General features: G+C 47.1%; 1 protein-coding gene across 2 annotated transcripts in view; it reads right to left on the reverse strand.

The window, feature by feature from the left end:
• MTMR8 (myotubularin related protein 8) overlaps positions 1-25,923 on the reverse strand; it is a 62,651-nt gene extending 36,728 nt beyond the window's left edge. For both annotated transcript variants that reach the window (XR_007246013.1, XM_048513995.1), the window contains exons 1-8: positions 25,807-25,923; positions 17,994-18,116; positions 14,197-14,359; positions 11,023-11,180; positions 8,844-8,972; positions 6,013-6,147; positions 3,025-3,157; positions 561-670 (exon numbers count right to left, since the gene is read on the reverse strand). Coding sequence is in view for 1 of the 2 variants with exons in the window: in XM_048513995.1 (XP_048369952.1) it covers positions 561-670; positions 3,025-3,157; positions 6,013-6,147; positions 8,844-8,972; positions 11,023-11,180; positions 14,197-14,359; positions 17,994-18,116; positions 25,807-25,830 (975 nt within the window). In the remaining variant the exon portion in view is untranslated. The remainder of the gene's footprint in view (positions 1-560; positions 671-3,024; positions 3,158-6,012; positions 6,148-8,843; positions 8,973-11,022; positions 11,181-14,196; positions 14,360-17,993; positions 18,117-25,806) is intronic.
• Positions 25,924-27,785: the final 1,862 nt, after the last annotated feature.

Here is a 27,785-nt window from a genome sequence, read left to right on the forward strand (position 1 = left end):
CACGGGTGCCAGAGGTGGCACTCAGAGCTCTTTTTGTGGGCACGCGTGCACAGAGTTCGTCATGTGTGGGGGGGGGGCAGAAAATCACCCCCCCCTCACACACACACATCTAGGCTGGCCTGGGCATGATCCGTTACCTGGGGGTAAGCTCGGCTGCTGGCAATGGGGCTTGCTTCTGAGTAAACCCTCCTAGGGTCGTGATTCACCCATTCGAAGTGTTGCATGGTTGCTTCACCAAGCTTACTCCAGAGTAACGCGCGCCTTGGAGCCAACCGATTTTTCTAAACGAAAACCTCAGTATTCCGGTTAAATTGCCTTGTTGGCACTTTGCGATAAATAAGTGGGTTTGGGGTTGCAGTTTGGGCACTCGGTCTCGAAAAGGTTCACCATCACTGCTCTATCCAGTACCAAAATCACTTACTTAGGAGAGGATGGGAAACTTGTGGGTCAGCCATGTTCCCAGCACACAACAGAAGCCCATCCCAAGCCACAAGGTTCCAGAAAACGCTTCCAGCCATTCACTGGCAATGCACGGCCCCACAGAGGGAGGGAGGCTTTACCTTGGCCAGGAAGACGCCGGCATCCATCACCGCTTTGATGTGTCGCAACCAACCGGAGCTCTCCAGGCCAGTGAGGAAGTCACTCATGGAAGGAGATTTCATTTCGCACACTGAAGGAACACAAGCAGAAGAGGAAACAGGTGAAGAGTGAAGTCGGCCCGCATGGGTCGCAAGGAAGAGGCGAGACACAGCGATATCAGGATCCGGTGGAGAGAAGCCTGCGGCTAATCTGCCGAGCTAGCGGTCCCTGGCACCTTTTATTAGGGTTTTCGGGAGGCGGGTTCGGAGGTGGGAGAGTGGGAGAATCCTGGGCAATACATGAGTCATAGGGGCTGCGTACGTGCGGGAGGAAGCGTTCCTGTGTGGGCCTAATCCATACCTGGGGGTATGCACCTTTTGTCCCTTTGTCCAGGGCAACCCATGACCGTGAATCATGGGGGTCTTGTGACAGGTGAGCTCACCTGCCCAGAGGGCGACAGATGGCGCAGGCATCCCTGTGCTCTGTCTGAAGCTCTGCTGGGTAAGGCTGGCTCACCCCAACAGAAGAGGAAGATGGGAGGGGCCAGCTCTGCCCCCACGCTCCCAAAAGACTCTTCTAGCGCCCAAGTCTGCTAATCAGGACCTCAGATTACTCTGGGGATCGTTTCAGACCCCATGAAAACATCTTGGCTCTGCAGGTTTGCCAACTGAGTCACACAATGTGTTTCTCCGAGAACTGGAACTGCTACAGCTGAGAAGGTTGCTTCTGGAGGCATCTGGAAGAATCCTGCCCTGTCCCACAAGGCATCCATGAAGCACCCCCAGAGACAACAAAGCACCAAACAGGAGCAGTTCCAGCTCAGCCTAGACCAGTAATGGCAAACCTTTTTGAGACCGAGTGCCCAAATTGCAACCCAAACTCCACTTATTTATCGCAAAGTGCCAACCTGGCAATTTAACCTGAATGCTGAGGTTTTAGTTTAGAAAAAAACGGTTGGCTCCTTCTTCCTCCGCCCCACCCACTCGAGCAGGGGCCAGCCTGCTGTAGTCTCCAGCAAGTCCCTCGCGCACCGCTCTGTGCCTCTCTAGCATCTCTGTTTCTGCGCTACCGACAGCAGCCACTCGAACACAGGCACCAGGCCCGGCCAGCCGAAGTCCTCCCTGCTTCCCGCGTGTGCACAATATCGCGGCTTTTCCAGTGGCCCAGGCCAGCCTAGGGTGTGTGTGTGTGTGTGTGTGTGTGTGTGTGTGTGTGTGTGTGTGTGTGTGTGTGTGTGTGTGTGTGTGTGTGTGATTTTCCGCCCCCTACATGATGCTGAACTCTGTGTGCGTGTGCCCATAAAGAGGGCTCCGAGTGCCACCTCTGGCACCCGTGCCATAGGTTCGCCATCACTGGCCTAGACGGGAGTCACAGAAAGGCAGTTTCTTCACAGTGCATGTCCAGATTCTCCTTGAACTTCGCAGCTAGAGAGGGATCTCCCTCCGAGCGGCTTAGCCAGGCAGGCTTCTCTTCCCCCTGCGGAAGAACTTGGCCATTTTGGATATAGAAAGGTCACCCCAAATTCTGCAGCTCTATTAATTCAAAACCCGCCCCTTTAGGTTTGTACAGATTATTTAGCATGCTTTTCCTGACTGTGGTCTCTTTTAGTAGTAAAGCTCTAAGTGTCTTTCTTAGCTGGTTCTTCACCGTGTGCGTGCGTGCATGCATAAAGTGCCGCCAAGTCCCAGCTGATTCACAGCAACCCCATAGGTCAGTGGTGGCGAACCTTTGGCGCTCCAGATGTTATGGACTACAATTCCCATCAGCCCCTGCCAGCATGCCCAAAGCTGCTACAAGGATGATGGTGCTGGGCAGCTCCAAGTTCAGAAGCCGAGGTCGGATACCCGTGCTTTCCTACTTCTACAAAGAGAATAATGTTAGTCATGCATGTTCTGCTCTCTATGGGGTTTGTCTGTCCATCTGTGCCAACGGTCTGCAACCTGCGGCTCTCCAGATGTTCATGAACTACAATTCCCATCAGCCCCAATTGGCCATGCTGGCAGGGGCTGATGGGAATTGTAGTCCATAACATCTGGAGTGCCAAAGGTTCGCCACCACGGCCATAGGTCTTCAAGGGAACAGATGTCCCCAGCTGGTTTGGCTGTTGCCTGCCTCTGCATAGCAACCCCAGACTTCCTTGGTGGTCTCCCGTCCAAATACCAACCAGGGTCAACTCTGTTGAGCTTCTGAGATCTGATGAGATCAGACTAGCCTGGCCAATCCCAGGCCAGGGTGGTTCTTCCCTACCCGTACTTAACACCAGCTTCAAGCCACTTGAGCAAGCAAAGAACACAATAGCTGTTGACATTCCTAATCTCTTCCCTCTCCCACACCCCCAGAGCACACAGGCTTGCGTCCGTGGGATTGGCTCGTTCTACATGCCAGTGAGATCAGCAGGCGCTAACCACAACCGCGAGGGCCAGCTGCCCAACACGGCCAACATACCTTCCAAGAGCTTCTGCAAGCTGCTCCTCATGACGTGGATGTTTTCGATGCCTATGAATTTAAAACGGATGTTGTCGTAATTGTCCACGTTCTCGTAACCCTTCCCAGCAGCTCGATTAGCCATCGCATTTAACTGGAAGAATTACAGGGGAAACGTGAGTAACAGCACGCTCCTAAAGTTTCAGAGCTGCTCTATTATTTGAAAACGCCTTCGATAAAACACTTCTTCTTACATACCCTCAAAATCCTGCTGGGCGCAAAGGTGGAACTAGACTTCCATCTAGCTTGTATTCCAAGCATGCTACCTACAATCCTTTAGCGAAAGAGCCGAGAACAGAGTCTGGAGCCCCATAACCATAAGCATTTTATTGTCATTGTGCACACACAACGAAATTTTACATGCTGTTAAGCATTCCTCGATGCACAATAATTCTCCCTACAGACTCATACTCCCATCCTCATTTTCCTCTTCTTCCTCCACCCATCATCCCTACACAGCCCCAAACACATCAACATCTAAGCCGCCGAGTTCAGCATCGCCACAGCTCTAGAGTAGAAGCCGTCTCTAAGCCTCTTTGTCCTGGTTTTCATAGACCTGAATCGCTCCTGCCTAGATGGTCACAGTTCAAAAGAGAGTGTGCATTGGATGAGACGGGTCTCTCAGAATATTTTGGGCTTTCTTTAGGCTTCGGAATTATAGAGTTCTTCCAAGGAGGGGAGAGGGCAGCCGATAATCCTCTTGGGCAGTAGTGATCACCTCCTTTGGAGCTTCTTCCTCTTCATCTGCCACTGTGCAACTGGAGAACCATACACAGATGCAGTAGGTTAAGACACTCTCTATAGCACAGCGGTAAAAGGACACCAGGAGTTTTCCATTCAGTTGTTGTTTCCTTAAAAGATGCCCTGTCCCTGAGCCACGCCCTCTTCCACCACAGCCCACTGGGAAATCATTTCCAAGTCTGTTCAGCAGCAACTGATCAGGGCAGACGCTAAGGTCATGACTTCATTGTACGCATTGCATAATCACACCGCAGAAGTCCCAGACTTATCCACTTAATCTCTGCTTCCGCTTTTAAAGCAGCAATCTTCCTAGCCCTGGGCTGGGCTTGCTTACCCCAGGGGGGGGCAAACAGGCAATTGCATCAAGGTCAGCCGACATGGCAACAGGCAGATCAGGCGGGCGGCCAGGATAGCTCTCACCCTTCCCGCAGCAACTAGGGCAAGGTGAATCTTCGCGGTAGATGGAGTGCAAACCAGGCACAGGAGGGGGGGGAGGGGGGAGAGGGGAGAGAGAGAGAGAGAGGGGGGGGAGAGGGGAGAGGGAGGAGAGAGAGGGGGAGAGAGGGGGGAGAGAGGGAGAGAGGGGGGAGAGAGGGGGAGAGAGAAAGGGGGAGAGAGGGGAGAGAGGGGAGAGAGAGGGAGAGAGAGAGGGAGAGAGAGAGGGAGAGAGAGAGAGGGAGAGAGAGAGAGAGAGAGAGAGAGTGTGTGTGTGTGTGTGTTGTGTGTTGTGTGTGTGTGTGTAAACCTTCCATATAACAGCCAACATTGTCCAAACAAGTATCCCATACATGAGAACCATCGCAGGTAATCATTTCAATGTTTCTATAAGGAACCTAGCTACAAAGCAAAAATCTTTACCGGAATTGTTTAGTAGAAATCGCAATCTTCCCCACAGCAGAGTATATCTTTATTACAGATTACAGGACAAAGAGCAAAAAGTCAGGTCCTAGATCCTCAGATGTGGAGCAGCTCAAGCAATATAAGGTTCCATGGTTTGATTTTCTATGATACAATGAGGACACTTCCGCTTCTGCAGGTATCGCATTTCTTCGAACCTTCCTTTGTAGCACAGAGCAAGAGAAGGAGTTACATCGAGCCCTAGTGATTATCCATCTATGCTTGGGCTCCTGAAGTAAACTCAAATAATCTGCCATGTGATTGATTTTAAATTTGATGTTAAAAAAAGAAGGGGGAGCAATTGCTTCTCGCCTTGTCCTGCAGAACTTGAAACTCTTGATCTAGCAGTCGCCTTTTTAATTGAGGGAAGATTTCAGAAGCAGGCAGCATTTGCAAGGCTTCCAAGGAAAATCCCAGGGAAAGTGTTTTAATTTGGCACAGGACAGTGATCTAAGAGGAACACTAACTGAATAGCAAATACTGACCACAAGAGACTGGGTCCAGTCTCTGTTGCTTTGATTAAAGGGAGCCCAGTCAGAGCTTCCCTCCCTGTTACATTCTTAAAATCCAGCATCTGAAGGGCAGACGATGTGTGAGCCAGGGGACGGAAAAACGAACTAGGATCCTGGGTAACCCAGGTTTGAATCCCCATTTCTACCATCAAAGCTCACTTGGGGTGACCTTGGGCACATCACAAACTCTCAGGCTGGCCTACCTCGCAGAAGGGAGAGGGTCATTCTGAGAAAATGCCGTTGCGGAGACTGTTCAACATGTACTATTGGAATGTCCAATATACGAGTCGTTACGCTCTGTGTACATCTGTCCATTGATAGAGAGCTCAAACGCTGTCAGGCTACCATCTGTTATGAACTTTCTACTCAACGGTTCCTGTGATCTTGTATGTGAGAATGTTGCAAGTTTTTTGAGGCACTAGTTGGTCAGGTGCAATCATTGCCTACATAGTAGTAACGGCTAAATTATTTTATATGTGCGGTTTACAAGGCGTGGTTGTGAATGCTCAACGTTGTTTTAATGTATTTTAATGTTTTAATGTCTCAGTAGATAAATGCCCCTTTTTACTAACTCTGTAATTTATAATGCCAATAAAGGCTTTGGAATTGGAATTGGAAAATGCAGAAGGGGAAACCAACGTTCTAATAATCGCTTTGAGTCCCAACTGGGTAGAGAATTGGAATACAAATGAATCAATGCAGGCAACGCACACACTGATTGTGTTAAAGACGCTGTCCCTTGGAAGGAGCACCAGAGATGCAAACCAGGAGAGCGCCCACAGATCCCAGGCAGCCGTACCTTTGGCCTCGTGTCCACGACATACATGAACGGGCTCCCCGGGTTGGCTTCCCGTATAGCTTGCAGCAGCTGCTCATCCTCCAGGCAACGAGCACTGAACCCAGACAAGGGCTGGCTACACCGGCAAATGGCAGCCTGAAAGACACAAGGGTCAACAGTGCAGCAACGGATCCCCAATACAGACAGCTCTGCCGACACATCTACATATCAGCTCCACAGTCTATCAGTGGATAAACGTGACAATGTCACAAAGACAAACAAATGGGGTGGGGGCACAGCAGGGGCAACAGACGCACAATGCAGCCACTTTTCTGACCCTCCGTGCTCATACAGGAGATGTCCAGGAACACTCCTTGCCAAGACACATCCAGGGCCAGAATGCCAGACAAGAATCACACCAAAACCTAACAAACAGAAAGCCTTTCTCCCCATGCTGAAAAGAGATCCTGCATGGTTTTCAAAGCTTCCAAATTCAAGTGAGATGCTATGCTGCCTCTTGCTTGTGAACTAGGCCAAAAATTCATTGGTACTGTTGGTGGGCTTGGTTGAGGGCCTTTAAATTTTGGCTGCACTTGCATTATACACATAATAAGCACTCTCTGGTTCACCTAATACTATCAGATACCCAGAGTAATTCATGGTTCTCACTGATAGAGAGGAAGATCAAATCAATTGGTATACCCCTTTGACTCCCTTCTACCTTTAACTCTGTTCAGAATCGTGATAAATTATTAAACAAAAAATTGTTGCTGGTGAGAGAATGGAACTATTTAACTCTGGCAGCTTGGTGGAAAACTTTGTTCACCTTACATCTATCAACTCCCCTTTACAACATAACAGAATGGCATCTCCTATCCGCTAATCATCTGGGCCAATCCAGATCAGAGAAGCTTTTTTTTTTCACTCGCCAGCTTCAATGTTTCCCTTCTGCCATACTGCGAGGTAGATATAACAATCTAGAAATGTGCAAAAGGGTGTATTCATGTGGTGCAAATCAATTAGAAACCTTAACTCACCAATTATTCCGTTGTCCTAAATCGGCAAGTATTAGAGTCAAACACTCTAGGTTGCTTTCTATGATACTCTAGCGAGCTGACGATGAACCAAGCAGACTAGTGTTCTTTATTAAATAATTCCTGATGCTACATTCTTGTAAAATGATGCTGAACTTTCTGCTGGAAATATCCCATAAGCAACAGTATGGATGAATCAACTTCATTTGTTATATGTTGCAAGTTTGTATTTTGATGCGATTTAGATGTGATTTTATACTGTTTATGCCAAATAAAGGCTAAATGATGATGGTTTTCAAAGCATCAAAGGATGTTCAGAGGTGGTTTGCCATGCCCCGCTGATGTGCGGCAACCCTGCTGCTCCTTGGTGGTCTACCATCCAAATAATAACCAGGGCTGATCCTTGTTACTAGCCACGATCTGGTGCGATTGAGCTAGCCTGGGCAATCCAGGTCATTCTTCCCATGATGCATAATTCACTTACAGAATCCGCTGCCATATCCTTTGCGGGTAGGTGGCAGTGATTGTTATCTGAAACGGCTTCAACAAGCAATTAGACATTTTTATAGAGGCACATGGCAAGGACTGGACACAACAGCTGCGTCTTACTGCCAGTTTCAGAAGTGGTTTTGGAGGCAGGCAACAGAGGCCAGGTGCTGCTTTCATGCTTGCAAGCTTCTCAGAAGTTTGGGTGCTTTGTGGTTTCCGGGCTTTGTGGCCGTGTTCTAGCAGCATTCTCTCCTGACATTTCGCCTGCATCTCCTCTGAAGATGCCAGCCACAGATGCAGGCTGGAGATCAGGAGAGAATGCTGCTAGAACACGTCCAGACAGTCTGAAACCACACAGCACCCCAGTGATTCCGGCCGTGAAAGCCTTCGACAAGACATCTTCTCAGAAGTGTTTGTGAAAAAACAGGATGCTGATCTGTGTGGACCTTTGGTGCAGAATTCTTTGAGACTTGCTTTTGACCAAAACCTGCACAGTCCAGGTCTCCACAGTAGAGTAAACCTCTTACGCTGCCCTGAGCAATGTGGACTGCCCAAAGGCACCAGCTCCTACTCTGGAAGAGAACTCTCCAGAAGAACGAATGCCATTCAAAAATGGCCGTGCTCAGTGGTGGGATCCAAAAATTTTAGTAACAGGTTCCCATGGTGGTGGATTCAAACGTGTGGCGCAGAGCCAATGGGGCTGGGCTGGGCACGACGGGCATGGCCGGCATTCCGCAGGTGGGGTATCTCTGGGCTGCTGTAGCAAGGACGCTGGTGCCGCTATGCCGTCCTTCGGCGGCAATCTAATGCACGTAGGGCGCAGGCTGCCATGCACGCAAGGTGCACCTCCTGCTAGATCTAAGCTTCAAGTTCTGGCGCTACATTGCAGAGAGGAGGGGCGAATTCAAGGCAATAATCACGTGGCAAAATCACCCATTAGTCACCCCCTCTCGGCACACACAAATAATGAGTAACCTACTCTCGGGAACCTGTGAGAACCTGCTGGATCCCACCTCTGGCCGTGCTCCTTTGACAGCCTCAGGACTCCACCGATTCATTATGTTGCGTGTGCAGATCAGCCCCAAGAACAAGGTTCATGAGACGCCCAGTTTCCCACTCCAAAGCATGGAGCTGCTGGCAGATCAGGGGTCTGCAACCTGTGGCTCTCCAGATGTTCATAGACTACAATTCCCATCAGCCCCTGCCAGCATGGCCAATTGGGGATGATGGGAATTGTAGTTCATGAACATCTGGAGAGCCGCAGGTTGCAGACCGTTGGCACAGATGGACAGACAAAACCCCATAGAGAGCAGAACATGCATGACTAACATTATTCTCTTTGTAGAAGTAGGAAAGCACGGGTATCCGACCTCGGCTTCTGAACTTGGAGCTGCCCAGCACCATCATCCTCGTAGCAGCTTTGGGCACCACCAGCTCCCGAGGGTACGTGCTGCAGACCTAAGGAAAGAGGAGCGGCATCTTAAATTATTCATTGGTGCAATATTAACTTGCCGGAGCATTTATTACAGATTTGCAACTTAGCACTTGCTGATGATAATAACCCTTAGCTCAGATGAAAACAAAATTTACTGTAAGAGCTGAGGAACATTAAGACAGAGCTGCTCAGAATCAGCAGCAGCAAGATACCATTAGTCCAAACAAGAAGAGGAAGAAGAAGAAGAGTTGGATTTATATCCCCCCTTTCCTGTAGGAGACTCAAAGGGGCTAACAAACTCCTTTCCTTTCCCCCCTCACAACAAACACGTGGGTGGGGCTGAGAGAGCTCCGTAGAGCTGTGACTAGCCCAAGGTCACCCAGCTGGCACGCATTGGAGTGCACAGGCTAATCTGAATTCCCCAGATAAGCCTCCACAGCTCAAGCGGCAGAGTGGGGAATCAAACCCAGTTCCTCCAGATTAGAATGCATCTGCTCTTAATCACCACATCACTGCTGCTTCCTGAACACAATTGAACACAACTTGGGAATTTACTAAGTTCACCCTTGGAGACTGAGAACCCAATTAAAGATCGATATGATATGGGGGAAAGGACAGAGTAATATTCCCTGAGTATAGGGATAGAGTCGTGGGGATGGGGGGAAGGGTTGAGTGCACATTTCCACAGCATAGCAGAATGCAGGGGGACTCAATGAGGTTAAGAACACAAGAACATAAGAACTAGCCTGCTGGATCAGACCAGAGTCTATCTAGTTCAGCTCTCTGCTACTCGCAGTGGCCCACCGTACGCCTTTGGGAAGACTCACACGCAGGAGGTGAAAGCAATGGCCTTCTGCTGCTGCTGTTCCTGAGTTAACACCTGATTTGCTAAGGCATTTGCAATCTGGAGATCAAGGGAAGATCAAGATTGGTAGCCATAGATCGACTTCTCCTCCATAAAATCTGTCCAAGCCCTTTTAAAGCTATCCAGGTTAGTGGGCCATCACCACCTCCTTCTGCAGCAGCAAGCATTATTCACAGGAAATAGTAAGGTTCACTATGGAAAGCAGGATTCAGGACAGGCAAAAGGAAGAGCTTCTTGGAGCAATTTCATGGGGAACCTCATTATGCAGGGGAGGGATAGTGGCCATAACACATGTCCAATGCCAGATGTTAACTATAATGGATGATCCATGTTACAAATGCGGATAGACGGGGGGAAGACAAGAAAAGCTTTGACCTCTAACTCCCTGTTTACTGGCCTTCCAGGGCAGCTGGTCACTTTGGAAAACAGGACAATGGAACAGATGAACTGTGGCACTGATCCAGCACGTTTCCATGTGAAGAGTCTATCTCAGGGTAGATACCAGGCTCTCCTTCCCCCATTTTTTCCCCACTGCAATACTGATCCAGCAGGCTAGTTCTTATGTTCTTATAAAGGGCTTGGACAGATTTATGGAGGAGAAGTCGATCACTGGCTACCAATCTTGATCCTCCTTGATCTGAGATTGCAAATGCCTCTTAGTTAAGTATCTCAGAGTGCTCAGGAGCAGCAGCAGCAGAAGGCCATTGCTTTCACCTCCTGCCTGTGAGCTCCCAAAGGCACCTGGTGGGCCACTGCGAGTAGCAGAGAGCTGGACTAGATGGACTCTGGTCTGATCCAGCAGGCTTGTTCTTATGTTCATGAATAAGCTGAGAGAAGGTTTGCAAAAATAACCTGTCCAGATAAACAACACATCATACTTATAAATCTGTCACTATACTTTACTGCTTTGAATGGGGAAGAGAATTACAGAGAATATCAATGAATGCAGAAAGCTAAAGGTCAAGGATAACAGTTGTAGGGTGAACTTTTCCCCGGCATACTGCCTTTCTACATGACAATGCTTCTTTGTTTTTTCGCAAGGGGAGCATTCAGACATTGCACTTAGAAACTGAAACTGTGAAACCCAGGAGGTTTTGCCACACAATCTGCTTCTTTATGTAGGTCAGCCTTAAACAGGCCACACCTGAGATTATTTACCAAAGAACATCAACACATTGCTGCAAATAGCTAGTCTAGGCAAGAATTACCTCATAGTCTTCGTTAGCATCCGTTCTTTCCCAGTAGTCATTGGGAATTCCCATTCGCTGGTAGTCCACTGCAACGTCTATCAGCTTCCAGCCTATTTCCCGGGTATCTTTGGGCATTTTCGGATTGTAGGAGAAAGCATAAAGTTCCTCTGGTTTCACTAGAATGTCAAGATCAAAGGCAAAAAAAAATCAATGTTCCTGTCTCACAGCTCAAACCACAGAAAAGCACGCTCTAAAAAGATATTCACGGCATCCTTAGATTTTCAGACTTTGTTAGTTTGGCTTTTAACCATTCCTCCCCTTTCCCAATAGGGATTATCAAGCTACTAGTGTTTATTCCCCCACATAACACAGACTCATCTCTCTCTGTCAACGGTGGCAGAAGAAGAAGAAGAAGAAGAAGAAGAAGAAGAAGAAGAAGAAGAAGAAGAAGAAGGAGAAGGAGAAGGAGGAGGAGGAGGAGGAGGAGGAGGAGGAGGAGGAGGAGGAGGAGGAGGAGAAGAAGCCTCTGCAAGCCACGCTTTCCACTCCCTCCTGAGTTCTGATTTTATATATTTCCCCTTACCTCTCTCTGTAGGAGACTCCTCAAAAGGCTTTCATTAACTTCTCTGCCCTTCCCCTCGGCCACAACAAAAACACCCTGCAGGTGAGGTGGGTGGGAGCTGGGAGAGAGTTCCTCAGTAGGCTGTGACTAGCCCAGGAACCTGAGTAGGGAACCTGCAGCTCTCTCCAGATACTCAGGAACGGTTCAATCCCATCGAAGTTTTACCAGCATGGCCAATTGGCCATGCTGACAGAGGCTGATGGGAATCTCGTAGTTCCTGAACATCTGGAGAGCCGCAGGTTCCTACTCCTGGATCTAGCCGCCCAAGTAAGGTCACTGCCAGCTGGCGTGTGTGTGGGGAGTATAAAGGCTAATCTGAATTTCCCAGAGAAGCCTTCAAGAGCGCTAACTTCAAGTGGCAGAGGCTGGGAATCAAACCCGGGTTCCTCCAGATCAGAATTGCGCACCTGCTCTAGCCACAGCTCTTACGCCAGCCTATGCCACTATGCCTTCCTGGGAGACAACTCACACTCACTCACTCAGTTCCCCAGGTGCATGCCACCCGAGAAGTTACCTCCAAAGTGACCTCACCTCAGTATTAGCATAACATCAATCAGTAAGAAGAATGAAAAAAAATGGCTGCCAGCCTGCTGGTGGACAGGGCAGGAAGAAGAGAGAGACACGTCATTTTGACTGCGCTGGGAAAAAGATGAGACACACCTAAACTAGGAACCGCACTCAGGACTTGTAAAATGAGGTGTTAATGCATGAAACTCTCTCTTTAGTTTACAGGGACTCTTTCTAGTTTGGGAGAGAGGGAGAGAGCGCCTGAGGGGGGATATATGATTGAAGTCTATAAAATTATGCATGGGTGGTAGAAAAATGTTGACAGAGAGAAATTCCTCTCTCCTCACAATACTAGAACCAGGGGGCATCCATTGAAAATGCTATGCCACTGCCAAGTGCCCAAACTGTGGCGACAGCTAGTGTGCCCACATAGAGGGCTCTGTGTGCCACCTCTGGCACCCATGCCATAGGTTCGCCACCACTGTCCTAGAATTTCCTGATTCAATAGACTTCAAACATGTGCAGGAAAAACAGGTGCTTATTCCAAGCCTTGTGGTCAACCCAGAGCTAGGATTGGTATCCCTCTGTCCTTCTTTTAGCTTCCCTGCATGCCCACTGGCCCTTCTTTCTCTCCCAAAACAGAGATCCAATCAATAACACTTCCTGCAGACTCTCACGGCAACAGGCTGTCCAGAGGGTGAACTGGCCCTGCCAGCATCTGATAAAGCAGTCAATGTGCCGAACAGGTAATCTCTACCTTTCAGACATCCTCCAGCAAATAATGAGTAATTGTGTGCTCTGCATAGAAAAGATTTTACGCAGGGAACTAAACCCAAACTAAACTATGGGAAGAGAAAGAGTCATGATACACTAAAGCACGGAGACAATATTCACTTGTGAGTGAGCATCTGGAAACTTAGGTGTTCAGCGCACAGACCTACAACCCCAAATGGGATAGTGGGGAGGGCATACTAAAGACAAAAGAATAAAGCCATCAAGTAAGTCCCAGTAACTGCTCATTTCCAGCTTATGAACATAAGAACATAAGAACAAGCCAGCTGGATCAGACCAGAGTCCATCTAGTCCAGCTGCTAGATGCAGAGTCCATCTAGTCCAGCTGCTACTCGCAGTGGCCCACCAGGTGCCTTTGAAAGGAGCCTCACATGCAGGAGGGTGAAAGTAAGGGCTGGCCTTCTCATGCTGCTGCTCCCCGGAGCACCTGGTCTGCTAAGGCATTTTGATGCGGTAATCTGGAGATCAAGGAGGATCAAGATTGGTAGCCATAAATCGGACTCTACCTCCACAAATCTGTCCAAGCCTCCCTTTTTTTTTTAAAGCTATCCAGGTTAGTGGCCATCACCACTTCCTGTGGCAGCATTATTCCAAGTTAAACACCTCAATCACACGCCATGGAAGAAGTGTTTCCTTTATTAGTCCTAATTCTTCCCCCCAGCATTTTCAATGGATGCCCTTGTATCTTTCCTGCAACAAAATAATACAGAACCTTCTAATATGGCATTCATGCAGCAAATTGTTCAAAAAGCTCAGCTCCAGACTGATACAGAATGCTTGACTGAAGAGTTATGGTTATGCCCTCTGGGACCTGAACAGAAAAAGTATGAACTCGCCCTCTGGGAACTGAACCCTGGCCACGGCAGTTGTGCAGCTTTGCTGTCTGGCTAAGGTCAACATTTTATTCCAGGCTTATAGTTACTGAGGGCTATCAGCATCACCTCAACTTGCTCCCAAACTTTGTTTCCAGCACTACTGCAGAGTTCAGCTGAGCTCATCAGAAGTTCTAGACAGGGTTTTGGTTTCAAGCGGCCACCGCCACAAAAACAACAGCACTTTAACCTCCAGAAAAGCTGCTTTGCCGGAACACTGCCAAAAATCTGCAGAAGAAGATAAAGGCCTTTTCTGCAGAGCCAGGAAAAGACAAAGAGTGTGCTTCTTCCTGTCCAGTTCAAGAGAAACCACCCAGCCCGTAACCAGAGTTCCTCTCCCACACAGCCCCCTGCAAGTGCATGACCAAGATCTGGGTGAAGACTGCGCTCCCCGAATACCTGGCTGTGAAAGTTTCAGCAAGGAGGTGTAGACTTCATGACAGTCCCGCTCGTGCCCAATAAGAAAGCGCGCCACGCGGAAGTTCTTGCAGTGGATAAGCAGTGGACATCCAGATGGAGTCAGTGGCAGCTTCTCCACAGCTTCAATGTGGTGGTGAAGGATCTGCAGAAACAACAGGAAGGGAAGTTAAAGGAGCAAGGCCTCAGCCACTTCCTGCAAATCACATCTCACGGGCACTGAGGCCAGGCGGCAGGAACTGGAACAGAATCAACCCGCGGTGCTAAATACAAGCAGTGACCGTTCATATTTTAACAACTCCCAAAAGGTAGCATGTACAACCAAAAGAGGTCGGGCAGCCTGGAAAGTTAACTTCACTCAAGACGTTTAATTTCCACTGTGTTAGCCAGCTCAAGTTGCTACTTTACATCATTGTGTTCCACTAAGATCATTTGTTTCCCATAGAAGCGTGAAACAGCCCTGATGTCCACACTTCCTCAATCCAGCAAGCAGTGGCGCAGGGAGGTTTAAGAGCTCGTAGTATCTCCAATCTGGGGAGGAAACTGTGGCTTGATTCCTGTGCTCTGCCAGGCCTGAGCTAATGTGAGGCTGATCTGGGGAATTCAGGATTAGCCTGCAATGCACTTCTAACACACGCTTGAAGCTGGGGGACCTTGGGCTAGCTCATAGTCTCCTCGAGCTCTCCTAGCTCCCACCACACCTCTACAGGGTGGTTTGGTTGTTGGGAGGGAGGAAGGGCAAGGAGATATGTAAAGCCCCCTTTGGAGTCTCCTGCAGGAGAGAAAGGGGGGATATAAATCCAAACTACTCCTCCTCCTCCTCCTCCTCCTCCTCCTCTTCTTCTTCTTCTAAATAATCTCTTCCCAGAGGCCAGTGAGAATTGTTTAGCCAAGGAAGCAAAATTAATTCTGCTTCTCTGAAGCCACAGGAATGGAAGGGCAGATGGGAGTCTATGTTAATTTGGAGAACTGACTAGCTAGGATGCTTTTCACCCCAGTTTTCTTTTTTATGAAATTAAGCTGAGAGAAATTAAAACGCCAGAATGAATCATAGAATCACAGAGTGGGAAGAGACCTCAGGGGCCATCAAGTCCAACCCCCTGCCACGCAGGAACACACAATCAAAAGCTTTACTTAATATGTCCACAGCATTCCCTTCAACTACCAAGCTTGTCACTTTATTAAAACAAAAGAGATAAGATTGGTCTGGAATGACTTGTTTTTCAGAAACCCATGCTGACTTTTTGTGATCACAGTATTCCCTTCTAAGTGCTGGCAGATCGTCTGTCTAATTATCTGCTCCAGAATCTTCCCTGGTATTGATGTCAGGCTGACAGGACAGTAATTATTAGGGTCCTCCTTTTTACCCTTTTTGAAGATGGGGATAACATTAGCTCCCTTCCAGTCCACTGGGACTTCTCCTGTTTTCCAGGACTTCTCAAAGATTATAGCAAGTGGTTCTGAGATTACTTCTGCCAGATCTTTTAATATCCTGGGATGTAGTTCATCAGGCCCTGGAGAATTGAATTCATTTAAAGTAGCCAGGTATCCCTGCACTACCTCTTTATTTATTTTGGGCTAATTTCTCCTACTGTATCTTCTGTTTTATTTTCTCCTGGATGAGCACCATTTCCTTTTTGGTAAAAGACTGAGGCAAAGAAGGGGTTGAGTAGTTCTGCCTTTTCTGCACCCCCCGTTAGTATTTTGCCATCTCCTCCATGCAGTGACTCCATCCTATCATCTTTCTTCCTTTTGTTGCAGACATAACCAAAAAAGCCTTTTTCGTTGTTGTTTTTAACCTCTCTGGCAAGCCTCAGCTCATTGTGAGCTTTAGCTTTTCCGATTTCCTCCCTACACATCCTGCTTATTTGTTTGAATTCCTCTTTGGTGATTTCCCCCCCTTTCCATCTCTTGTACATGGCCTTTTTGAACCTTAGCTCAATTGACAGTTCTTTAGACAACCATCCTGGTTTCCTGAGACAGTGACTCTATGCTATCATTTGTCTTCCAAGAAGATGTGACTGAATTAATCAATATCCTAATGCGTCGGTATCAATTGGGAGACGTTGTTTTGCCAGTAATTATTACTGACCCTTTGTAAGTACAACCTTTAAGTCAGGGGTAGGGAACCTTTAACACTCAAAGAGCCATTTGGACCCATTTTCCATAAGAAAAGAAAACACTTGGAGCCGCAAAAATAATTTTTTGACATTTAAAATAAAAGATAACACTGTATATGTTGGGTTTTTTACCTTTTACTCCGCTCATTCTTGAGAAGAGCATGGATAAAATCGTCCTGCCCTGCTGCCTGTGCAGGGCAGTGCAAAGGGCAGAATGGGGCCAGCGCCTCGGCCTTTGCCGCCGCTAGAGCGCCAGGAAACATGCCCCGCTTTCCAACTGGGGCAGGCGAGGAAGCCCAAGCAGCCGCCCAGCCGACTGCTGAGCAGCAGCTGGTGCGCCCGCCTTGCTGCCACTGCAGGGCTGGGCAAGGATGGGGTCAGCTGCTTTCGCCTTCGTGGGAGCCACAGCGCGGGAGCAGAAGAGCCGCGATGCGCTCTCGAGCTCGCATGACTTCCTACCCCTACTCTTTAAATTGATATTAATCATCTTTAAAGCATGCAGAGGAGTTTAATTCACACTCCAAAGCACATCAAGAGCATTAGAGAAACAACGTGATTCAAACATGATTGACCTTTAAGGCCCTTTGCGGCTCGGGTCCCTCATACCTTTGTGACCGGGTAGGCCTCTGCGATCGGTGGAGGCCAACTTACCGGTGGTCCCCTGGCCCCTCCATGATGCGGCTGGCCTCTACCCAGGCCAGGGCTTTTACGGCCCTGGCCCCTGCCTGGTGGAACACCATTCCATCAGATGTGCGGGCCCTGCGGGACCTTGGGGAATTCCGCAGGGCCTGTAAAACTGTATTGTTCCACCAGGCCTTTGGGGAGGCTGGCTGCGGATTCCCCCTCCAGGATGCCCCTGTGCTGCGTGCTATCCCACCATTGGCACACCCGATATAACATCTGATTAGAACTGCCTGTCCCCTCCCAGCCTTGAGATCGGGCACCACCACTATTGCATTATTGTTGTCTTTTGATTGCACTGTATCTGTAATGCTGCTATGTTTTTATAGGGTCTGTGAAATGATTTTAATCTGCCTTGATTTATTTATTGTGTGTATTGTTGATTCTGGTTTGCTGTACATCGCCCAGAGCCCTTTGGGAATAGATGGTTTTAGAAGAAGGAGGAGGAGGAGGAGGAGGAGCAGGGAGAAGGAGAGGAAGAGGAGGAGGAGTAGTTTGGATTTATATCCCCCCTTTCTCTCCTGCAAGAGACTCAAAGCGGCTTACAATCTCCTTGCCCTTCCCCCCTCACCACAAACACCCTGTGAGGTAGGTGGGGCTGAGAGAGCTCCGAGAAGCTGTGACTAGCCTCCAAGGTCACCCAGCTTGGCATGTGTGGAGTGCACAGGCTAATCTGAATTCCCAGATAAGCCTCTCCACAGCTCAGGCGGCAGAGCGGGGAATCAAACCCGGTTCCTCCAGATTAGATACACGAGCTCTTAACCTCCTACGCCACTGCTGCTCCTTAAAATCCTATATGCAAATAATATAAATATGTAAATAATCCAATATGTAAAATCCAATATGTAAATAATATAAATAAAAGAAATAAAAGGCAAGAGCACTTGTGAACACCAGATACTTTGGGGCACGCAGGTAAAGAAGGGATTAGTGCTTGGGTTGCTTAACACCCTAGCCCCCTCCCCCATCCAACATTACCCAGGTCTCCTTCCGAACTTCAGCCGAAGCATCTACATAGATCAGATGTGTTGCAGTCAGGTACAGCGTCCCATTGGCTGGCTTTCGATGGGTATAACGATCTAGTAACTTGACGTTTTCCACCTGAAGGGTAGACAAACCCCAATTAGAATATGTCACCTAGCAGAGTTGCACACACACAATATATTTAATTAATTCATTCATACCCTGCACCCTCTCCCCACGTGGGACTTGAGGGGGCTTATGACATTTAAAAGTCGATTAAATAAAAATAAAATGGAAGTAAAACCAATAAACTGTAAGACTGAGTTGTTCCACCGGGCTTTTGGAGAGGCTGGCCACGATCGCGCACTTCCATCATAACATCATCGATGGATTCCTGCTGTTCCCTCTCGGAAGGTTTTGAAACTGTTGATGACATCTGCTGTATATTGATATCGCTTGCTTTTAATGGGGTTCTTAGTGCATTTTAATGTGAATAGAGCCTTATATATTTATTTATGGTTGTTGTTCTATTTTAACCGCGCTTCTATCTGTTAATTTGTTGCGCATCACTCTGAGCCCTCTGGGGAGTGGGCTACGGCCCATTCAATACACATAATAATAATAATAATAATAATAATAATAATAATAATAATAATAATAATAATAACAAATAACAACAAACAAATAAACAACAATAACAATTAACAATAACAACAAATAAACTAAGCAGCAGCAGCAGCAGCTAGCTTGATTTGTTGAAGGTGCAATTCCCGGTGACAGCAGGATTGATGAGAAGCAATCGGAAAAACTTACATGACACGAGGATTTAAGGATTGAACTACAAAGACTCTGGCACAAACCAGTAAAGGTGGTCCCAGTGGTGATCGGCACACTGGGTGCAGTGCCTAAAGACCTTGGACGGCACTTAAAAAAAATGGGCGCTGACAAAATCACCATATGTCAGCGGCAAAAGGCCACCCTACTCGCTCTGCACGATTATTCGGCCGCAATACATCACACAGTTCTAGGTGCTTGGGAAGTGTCCGACATGTGATGTAATACAAAATCCAGAATATTGATCTTGTTTGCTGTGTATAACTGTTTTTGTATCAATATAACAATAACAATGATAATAATAATAATCAATTAATAAAGCCAGTTAAAAAATATCAGCTACAAAACTTATTTGGAAAATAAAATAACTGGCCAGTTCCTCAGCTAGCAACACTAGCCAATAGCCCCCCAATACAAAGCAGCCTGACACGCCCAAAAGAATGCTGAAAGATCTGGGAGGGCACAAACTTTCCCAGGGAACTGATTCCAGAGGAAAGCAACCACTGAAGCAGGCTAAGCCAGAGTGGAGAAGATGCTTTTGACTTCCTCCTTTGCGCCACTTGGGAATCAGAAGAGCTGTTTCCTGGGCATGTGAAAATAATGTTTATCTTCTGGCAAATCAAGTAAGTATTTCATCCTCTGATGGCCCTGCTGGGGTAGTGGTCCCATTAGTTCAGGCTGCTAAATAGCCGCTGAACTAGTCATCTTTGGTAAGGAAGAGCCACCTCCAAAAGATGAAAGAATCATCGACGTGTCACCAGTGACTGGCTGTCCTATGTATTGGCAGGCAGGCAGTGAAAATATCTTCTCTGCACCATAAACGTTATCTAATAGGGTGTGCCATGATTGTGATCAACTCTTTCCTGATGCTTTTGCTCAATGTACACAATACCTCCAGCTGGAGAATATCCTAGGCTTTCTAGATACATGTACCCCATGATATAATGCCAGATAAGACGCATCTGGCGTATAAGACTCATCTCCACTTCCCAGTTCTAAAAAAAAAATATAGAGTTTGGGTTATACTCGCCATATAAGACTACGTACCCGGCGTATAAGACGACCCCACACTTTACAGATGATTTCCCAGGGTTCAAAAGTAGTCTTATACGCCAGTATATACGGTAGTCACACAGACTAACTTTTAGGGGACATTTTTTAGTCAGCAAAGGGGAAAGAAGTGCCAGTTATGCTTTCTTAAAATTTTATGCTGCTTTGCAGAGGGGATGGGGAGGTTTTGTTGTTTCCCCCCAGAGTATGTGGGAAAGGGCAGGCTGCAAATGAATTAAAAAAGCCAGACCAACTGCCTAGCAGCTAGCTAGAATAAACCATGAAGAACTACAAGACTGCTATAACAACAGTACCGAAGAGTACTAACACTGAGGGTCATTATGCACATGCAGAATAATGCACTTTCAAACTGCTTTCAGTGCTCTTTGAAGCTGTGCGGAATAGCAAAATCCACTTGCAAACAGTTGTGAAAGTGGTTTGAAAATGCATTCTTTTGCGTGTGCAGAAGGGGCCAGAGTTTCTTCCCAGTATTATCAACAGATGTCATCAACGAAAGGGTCTTTTACCAACCAAGAGACAGCAGAACTGGAAGCCACAGAATATCATGGTTGTAGTAAGATTAAATCCCAGAGTTCCTCATCGCCAAATGCCTAGCTATTAATCATTCACACAGTGCTAGGTTTTCTTATCTACATTGTGCAGATAAGAAGCCATGAGGTTGAAGAAAAACGGCTTTGGGATTCCTTCACTGTCTGATAAGATAGTGGCTTTTATATCTCATGAGTTCTAAAATGCAGCTGCACACAAAGGAACTTATCTTTACTCAGGCACCATATATGAGGGAAAATTATTTCATGTGCATGCCCTGATAATATTGACCGGTGGTCTAGGTCAGGGGTCTGCAACCTGTGGCTCTCCAGATGTTCTTGGACTACAATTCCCATCAGCCCCTGCCAGCATGGTCTAGATCAGTGGTGGCGAACTTTTGGCACTCCAGATGTTATGGACTACAATGCCCATCAGCCCCTGCCAGCATGGCCAATTCTATGATAGGAATTTGTTCATGAACAAATTCCTATCATAGAATTCAGTCCAAGCTTTCAAGAAGTAGTGCAGTGGTTGGGCTACGAATGAGAACGTTCCCGGTTTGAAGTCTGTCCACACCATACGCTTCAGCAGCTGTAATAAAGGGTTAAATATGGCAAAAGATAACAAGAAAAATGCAGGTATTACAAGCCCCAAACTGGGTAGTTCATCTAACCCTGAAACACTCATCAGTAGTACCAACAGCTGATTACGTACCATATTCTCAGTAGACTAAAGGCAATACTAGACTAAACTAACTTTCACAACAAGGAGTTGTTAGCCTGAACACAACTTGTGCTGAACTGCGACAGGAGTTCCATTGTCTAAAAAAAGCCACGGCTTTATCTTTGATTAGAGAAACAATTCCTAACCTTTGTGGTAGGGTGACTCACAAGTCCAAACTGACTTGGCCGAAGGACTCCTCCAGAGCTGACGCAAGGGCTTTTAACCCCCCAAGACAAACTATGACCTTAGCCCCACCTAATTCAGCACTCCGTTTTCTACAGTGGCTAACCAGATGTTTCACAGAAAATGTAAGGACCTGTTACTCCAGTCAATAATTGAGACCCATGAAGGATTCAGGAGCTTTTATTGAATTGTGTCAGTACCCCAGGTCCCAGAAGCCAGAGCTGGGAGTTCTGCCTTCTTCCCCTGGTATATATATATTTATTTATTTATTCAATTTATATACCGCCCTCCCCCGGAGGGCTCAGGGCGGTTCACAACAGAAATACAAACAATAAAACATATAATAATTCCGAACTTATAGTACTGGTCCTTAATTTAAAAGCAGCGCTCAAATTTTAACCTTTCCATTAAATACAGTAAAATATAGATAAAAATACAGATGGCGTCCCGTAATTTAAAATTCCCCTAAAGGAGGGACAACAGGGGCCTCGATGTTTAAAGGGGTGCACAGATCAGCGGCTGGCATCCCCAAAAGCCCGGCGGAACAGCTCAGTCTTGCAGGCCCTGCGGAACTCCTTAAGGTCCCGCAGGGCCCGGACAGCTGGAGGGAGAGCGTTCCACCAGGCAGGGGCCAGAGCCGTAAAAGCCCTGGCCCGGGTGGAAGCCAGCCGCATCATGGAGGGGCCAAGGATCTCCAACAAGTTGGCCTCTGCTGAGCACAGGGGCCGAGTTGGGACGTATGGGGCCATCAGAAAACATTTACTCATTCGGTCACCCCCCCCCTCCCCTCCATTCCCAAAACAATTTGCACAAGACCAGAAATAGTGAGAGAAAGCACTGTTATGGAATTGTAGCCTGCAAAAACTCCCTCCTGGTCCCAGGAAATGGGAGATATGGGGGGATGTGTGCCTGAATCACTAGTTACAAAGGTGTGGCAATAGAGAAGCCATCCGAGCCCTAAGTGCTGATAAGGAGCCAGGTGTGGCCTTGGGCACCGTGCAGGAAATGCCAGACCCAGCAGGGGCCAGGCCGGCCCATGGGACGCCAGGCCTGACAGAAACCAACTAACCACTAAGGGTGCCGCTGTCCCCACTATCAACAAAACCAGCGGCATTCGACCTTTGCCTACAGAGGTTAGATCAGTGATGGCGAACCTTTTCGAGACCGAGTGCCCAAATTGCAACCCAAAACCCACTTATTTATCGCAAAGTGCCAATGCGGCAATTTAACCTGAATACTGAGGTTTTAGTTTTTAAAAAATGGTTGGCTCCGAAGTGTATGTTACCCAGGAGTAAGCTTGGTGGTAGTTGGTGGCTTTACTTTGAAGCAACCGTGCAACTCTTCCAACAGGTGAATCACGACCCTAGGAGGGTTTGCTCAGAAGCAAGCCCCATTGCCAGCAACCAAGCTCACTCCCAGGTAAAGGATTGTCCTTTAGTTCTTCTCATGAAAATCAGTGGGGTTTAACAGTGCTTAACAGGGTTACCTGCACTGCTTCCCCAAAACTAGGTCTTAGGTTTAATGCTAATTATCGAGCCCAACAGCCCAGGCCAGCCTAGATGTGGGGGGCACTCTGTTTGCGCGTGCCCACAGAGAGGGCTCTGAGTGCCACCTCTGGCACCCGTGCCATAGGTTCGCCACCACTGGGTTAGATTCTAGCCTCTCCTTCTCCAATACTCCTTCTTAAACCCCCCATAAGTTCTAAGAATCTCACTCTAGTAACCAACAGGATGCATTTTACTAGATCAACATGTATGAATATGCAGGAAAGAAAAAAAGAAACTGATGCATGACAGGAAATATGGGGCTTTCAGAGTCAGGCTCTTTTTTGCCAAAATACAAAAAGGAGCAATAGAAAGTGTAGGTCCAGTCACTAGCGAGGGCTGGCCCAGGGCCCACCTTCAGAGCCTTTTGGGTCTCAGCCCACAGGTTAGGAAACACCGAGTTGGAATTTTCGACATGCAAATTATTCCACATATCTTAAAAAGCCACACACATCAACGAGGAGGAATGTCTGGTGAAACTCAACAAACCGCTACTAACAAACCTATTAATTTTATTTTTCATTTGCATCTGAACAATGTTTTCAATACATGGAAACTTCATGGAGACAGCACAACATCATACCAAAGTGTAGCAGAAAGAGCAAGATCGTGTGAATAAAGAACACAACGCCAAATTGTGGCAGATACATCAAAACCCTTCCTTGCCTTCCGATGCCCCACCCTCCTTTCAGCCCAACTGCACGCTCAGGTCCATTTTTAGCACAAACCATAGCTACTAACTGGTAAATTAGAACTAACTGACATCTTCACTCCAACAAGGATTGTAAACCACCAATTGCCATTCTGGTTTGGAGGGGAAGCGTGAGCTTTTGCAGCAGAGAAACCGAGTCTCTGTGTGTGTAACCTCAGCTTGTGAGTTCTGTGGGGCAGTACTTGGAAGGAGTTGCAAAGAAACTAAATTTAAAACAAAATGGTTTACTTTCTTAACAAATAACACTTTTAACATTTAACACGTTACAGTCCTGTTAAGTTGCATTTTCAAGTCCTTATATTTACAGTCTACTGATATTGCCAAGTCCAATTCTTCTTTGCAAGTGGGTTGGCTCCGGAAGACTCCAAGGGCTTGATGAACAGGATTCAACATGATGAAGGTTTCCAGGAGAACTCTCACCCATTACAACCACAAAAACCCTTAGCAAGGTGTTAAGGGCTTATACCAGTGAAGGCGAACCTATGGCACGGGTGCCAGAGGTGGCACTCAGAGCCCTCTCTGTGGGCACGCACAGAGTTCATCATGGGGGGGAGGGAATCGCCCCCCCCCCCCCAATCTAGGTTGGCCTGGGCCACTGGGCTCGATTATTAGCATTAAACCTAAGATCTAGTTTTGGGGAAGAAGTATAGGTAACCCTGTTAAGCGCTGTTAAACCCCACTGATTTTCATGCAAAGAACTAAAGCGTGATCCTTTACCTGGGAGTAAGCTCGGTTGCTGGCAATGTGGCTTGCTTCTGAGTAAACCCTCCTAGGGTTGTGATTCACCAGTTCGAAGAGTTGCATGGTTTCTTCAAAGCAAAGCCAACAACTACCACCAAGCTTACTCCCTAAAGTAATCGATTGAACCCTTCAGAGCCAAATCACATTTTTTTCTTAACTAAAACCTCAGTATTCAGGTTAAATTGCCTTGTTGGCATTTTGCGATAAATAAGTGGGTTTTGGGTTGCAGTTTGGGCATTTGATCTCAAAAAGGTTCGCCATCACTGGCTTATACAAATCGAGGTCCGAGTCTGGTAGCCTCATCTCCTCCAAACTACATGAGCTCTGCAGCTTCCTGCTGCTTTGAGTCTCCACCCTTTCTGGGTCAACTAATTCTGAGCATGGGGGTTACATGTGCACAAGGCTGATTCATGACCTTACATCCAAACCGAGTTTAGAGGAGCTACATTTCACATCTGCCTGTGTGTGTTCACAATGGAGAGAAGGCAGTCGCTCACTGTTAAGGAACTAACCACAAACATACATTGTCCTGTTTGATGAAGGCTTAAAACACACACACGAAGCAGCATGCATGCTAGGATGTTATGGTTATATTGGTTATGTTTCAAATGTGGTGGCGAACCTTTGGCACTCCAGATGTTATGGACTACAATTCCCATCAGCCTTTGCCAGCATGGCCAATTGGCCATGCCGGCAGGGGCTGATGGGAATTGTAGTCCATAACATCTGAAATGTCACGAGCCGCCTTGAGCCTGTTGGGGAAAAACAGCACACAAAGCCAACAAATAGAAATATGCTATTGTGCAGAAAAAATCAACTTAGACACGGTCAAAAATCCATGATTCCCTTCTGCTCTCTATTTAGAGAGGAAGGGGAGGGTATGCAAAGAGATAAGATGATGGAAGCCGTGCTACTGGCATTTAACCCGCGGCATCTTCAAGACTGAGCAGAAATGCACACTGATTTTATTGCTGCTGTTGTAATTTTGTCAGGTCCATTTTTTGCTAGATCTACCCTCGGCTCCCAGAAACACACACAGGGGGATAAAAATAGCAAAAAAGCCGTGCAATACAAGCATCCGGGACTCGAGTTTATTTTTATTATTATTATTATTATTATTATTATTATTATTATTATTATTATTAAAATTTAGTATACCGCCCTATCCCCGAAGAGTTCACGTTCACACAGCGCTCTTCGACAAGCGTTCACGGCTTGGATCTTTGCAACCACCCCAGTGGCGCTGCGGGGGGGGGGGAGGGAGGGGGGCTGCACTCTGCACATGCACCCTCTCGGATCACCCTTCCCCAGCTAGCATTCAGGAAGTTGGGCTGTGGAGCGAAGGGCGGGCGAGGTTGAGGAAACCGCCCGACCAAGAGACCCTCCATGACGGGTTTGGAAAGCTTGCCCGGTCCCCGCACTCTGCGCATGCTCAGAGGCCCCCGCGGCCTACTCCATCGCCTGGCTGAGGCGAGCCTGCCTCCTTCCTTACCTTCGGCGTCGTGATGTGCTCCATGGCCGCCCGTGGGAGCCACCCCAGCTCCGCGAGCCGCTCGCCCGGGCCTCGTCTTCCCTGGCCCACGCCTGAGCGAGACGACTCAGCTCTCCCGCCCACCCCCTTTCTCCAGTAACATCGCGAGACTCTGAACTAGGCGGGAAGCTGCGAGCGCCATCTTGTGTGCGGGCGCACCTGCCCTTACGCAAGGCACGGAGTGGAAAGTCGCCCTTCCTCGCATTGCGCGTGCGCGCCCAAGTCCGTCAGTCTCATGTCAGTCAAGCTATGGACTACTCTTTCTCACAGAAAGTTGACAGTAAATATGTACATTAATCCACCATTTGCTGGACCTTCTTTGTAGTAGAATGCTCCGTGGAGGTCCTAGTGCTTACCTAGCACTAGGTAGGCACTAGGACCCCCACAGAGCATTCTACTATAAAGGTCCATCAAATGGTGGATTAATATACATATTTACTGTCATCTTTTTGTGGGAAAGAGTATAATTCATGGCCTCAGAATGGCTGGATTGTTTCTTTGTCCACCTTCTTATTTTAGGCAGTCACTGTTTCGTGACTCAGTGGCTTCCTTTTCAGATTCAATCCATCCCATGTGGCATACATTTTCTTGCATAAATAAAATGGACTGATCTGTTAATCACTTTGCTTTGGTTATTTCAACTGAGAAAAATGTCATTGCTTTTTACTTAAATCTTGTATAAAGTGGACTCGTCTATTGATAACATTTCTGTGGTTATTCCAATTGATAAAAAATGGAACTGCATTTGTTACCGCTGTTGCTCAGGTAACAATAAGTGATTTCAGCTCAGCAACATAATGAGGCGCAGGAAGCCGGCGTTCTTCAAAGCAAAGGATTTTATTTGGAGGTGCTGGTCACAGCTCAGGCAGGAGAAATCACGCCTTGCAAACAAGCGCAAGAACTTTTATTCTCAAACATCAAAGGGGGCAGGTAGAAGGGAAGGTAAGGGGGCGAGTCCCTTACCAAACACCAATGAGAAAGCAACAATACAAAAAGAAGATACAATTACAACTTTTGAATGGGATTACGAAATCCCGCTGTCAAACGTCTTCCCATGAGATCTTGCAATGGTGCTGAAGGATAGCAGATAAAGTCAATTCAGAAAATCCTGGTGGGCTCGTTGCCGCACCCAGCCTGGAAAACCCACCACAACCACCTGTAGTATGAAGATTTTGTGCTACTGATTCCAAGAATCTAAATTTGATTGCTTTAAAGGCCTCAGCAGCCGAAATCTACTATAATTAATCCATGTGTAAACCAGTAGAACTAATTTTTCTTTCAACAGATGCTAATCAGTTAGAAAGGTTGGATTCAGAAAGCATCTGATAAATGAGGCTAGAGGGTTGTAGTGAATTCATATCCTAGGAACTTGTTTTCTTTCTTGGGTTCACAGATTATTTTGCATCAAAACAGATCTGTTAAAGCCTCCCCCCCCCCAAAAAAAAATTGTTGATTTATGGACCAAAGTAATCCTTCCTAGAGCTTTCCCAAAGAATTTAAAAGCTCAACATTAAAAATCTGGAGAGGCTTAGTTCGTTATCTCTGATGCCAGCTTAGGTTGTGTTGTGGGAAGAGGCTATTTTTAGCATCAAAAGTAAAAATAATATCAAATGCCACTGCTAAGTAGTGAACTGTTAATCTGGCTGCAAAGAGATCTGAAGTCGAGTTCAGTTTGGATTAAAGGACCCCAAAATGACTGCAGGCCCAAATTTCTTGATTGGGCCAAATTGCTCGTTATCATAATTTATGAGAAATTATGCTGATGTGTGATTGATGGTAGGTAGGTTTGAAGCTGTGTGAGAAGAGCAGGTTAAATTTCTCCCTCTTTCTCTCCCTCTCTGTGTTCGGTTCCTGAGACGAAAATATAAGAAAAAAGACCCACGACTGTGTTTTTGTAATATATAATTCCTTTGGGTGACACCAGAAAACGCAAACATATA

Source organism: Sphaerodactylus townsendi, linkage group LG13, assembly GCF_021028975.2.
Source record: "Sphaerodactylus townsendi isolate TG3544 linkage group LG13, MPM_Stown_v2.3, whole genome shotgun sequence".
NCBI lineage: Eukaryota > Metazoa > Chordata > Lepidosauria > Squamata > Sphaerodactylidae > Sphaerodactylus > Sphaerodactylus townsendi.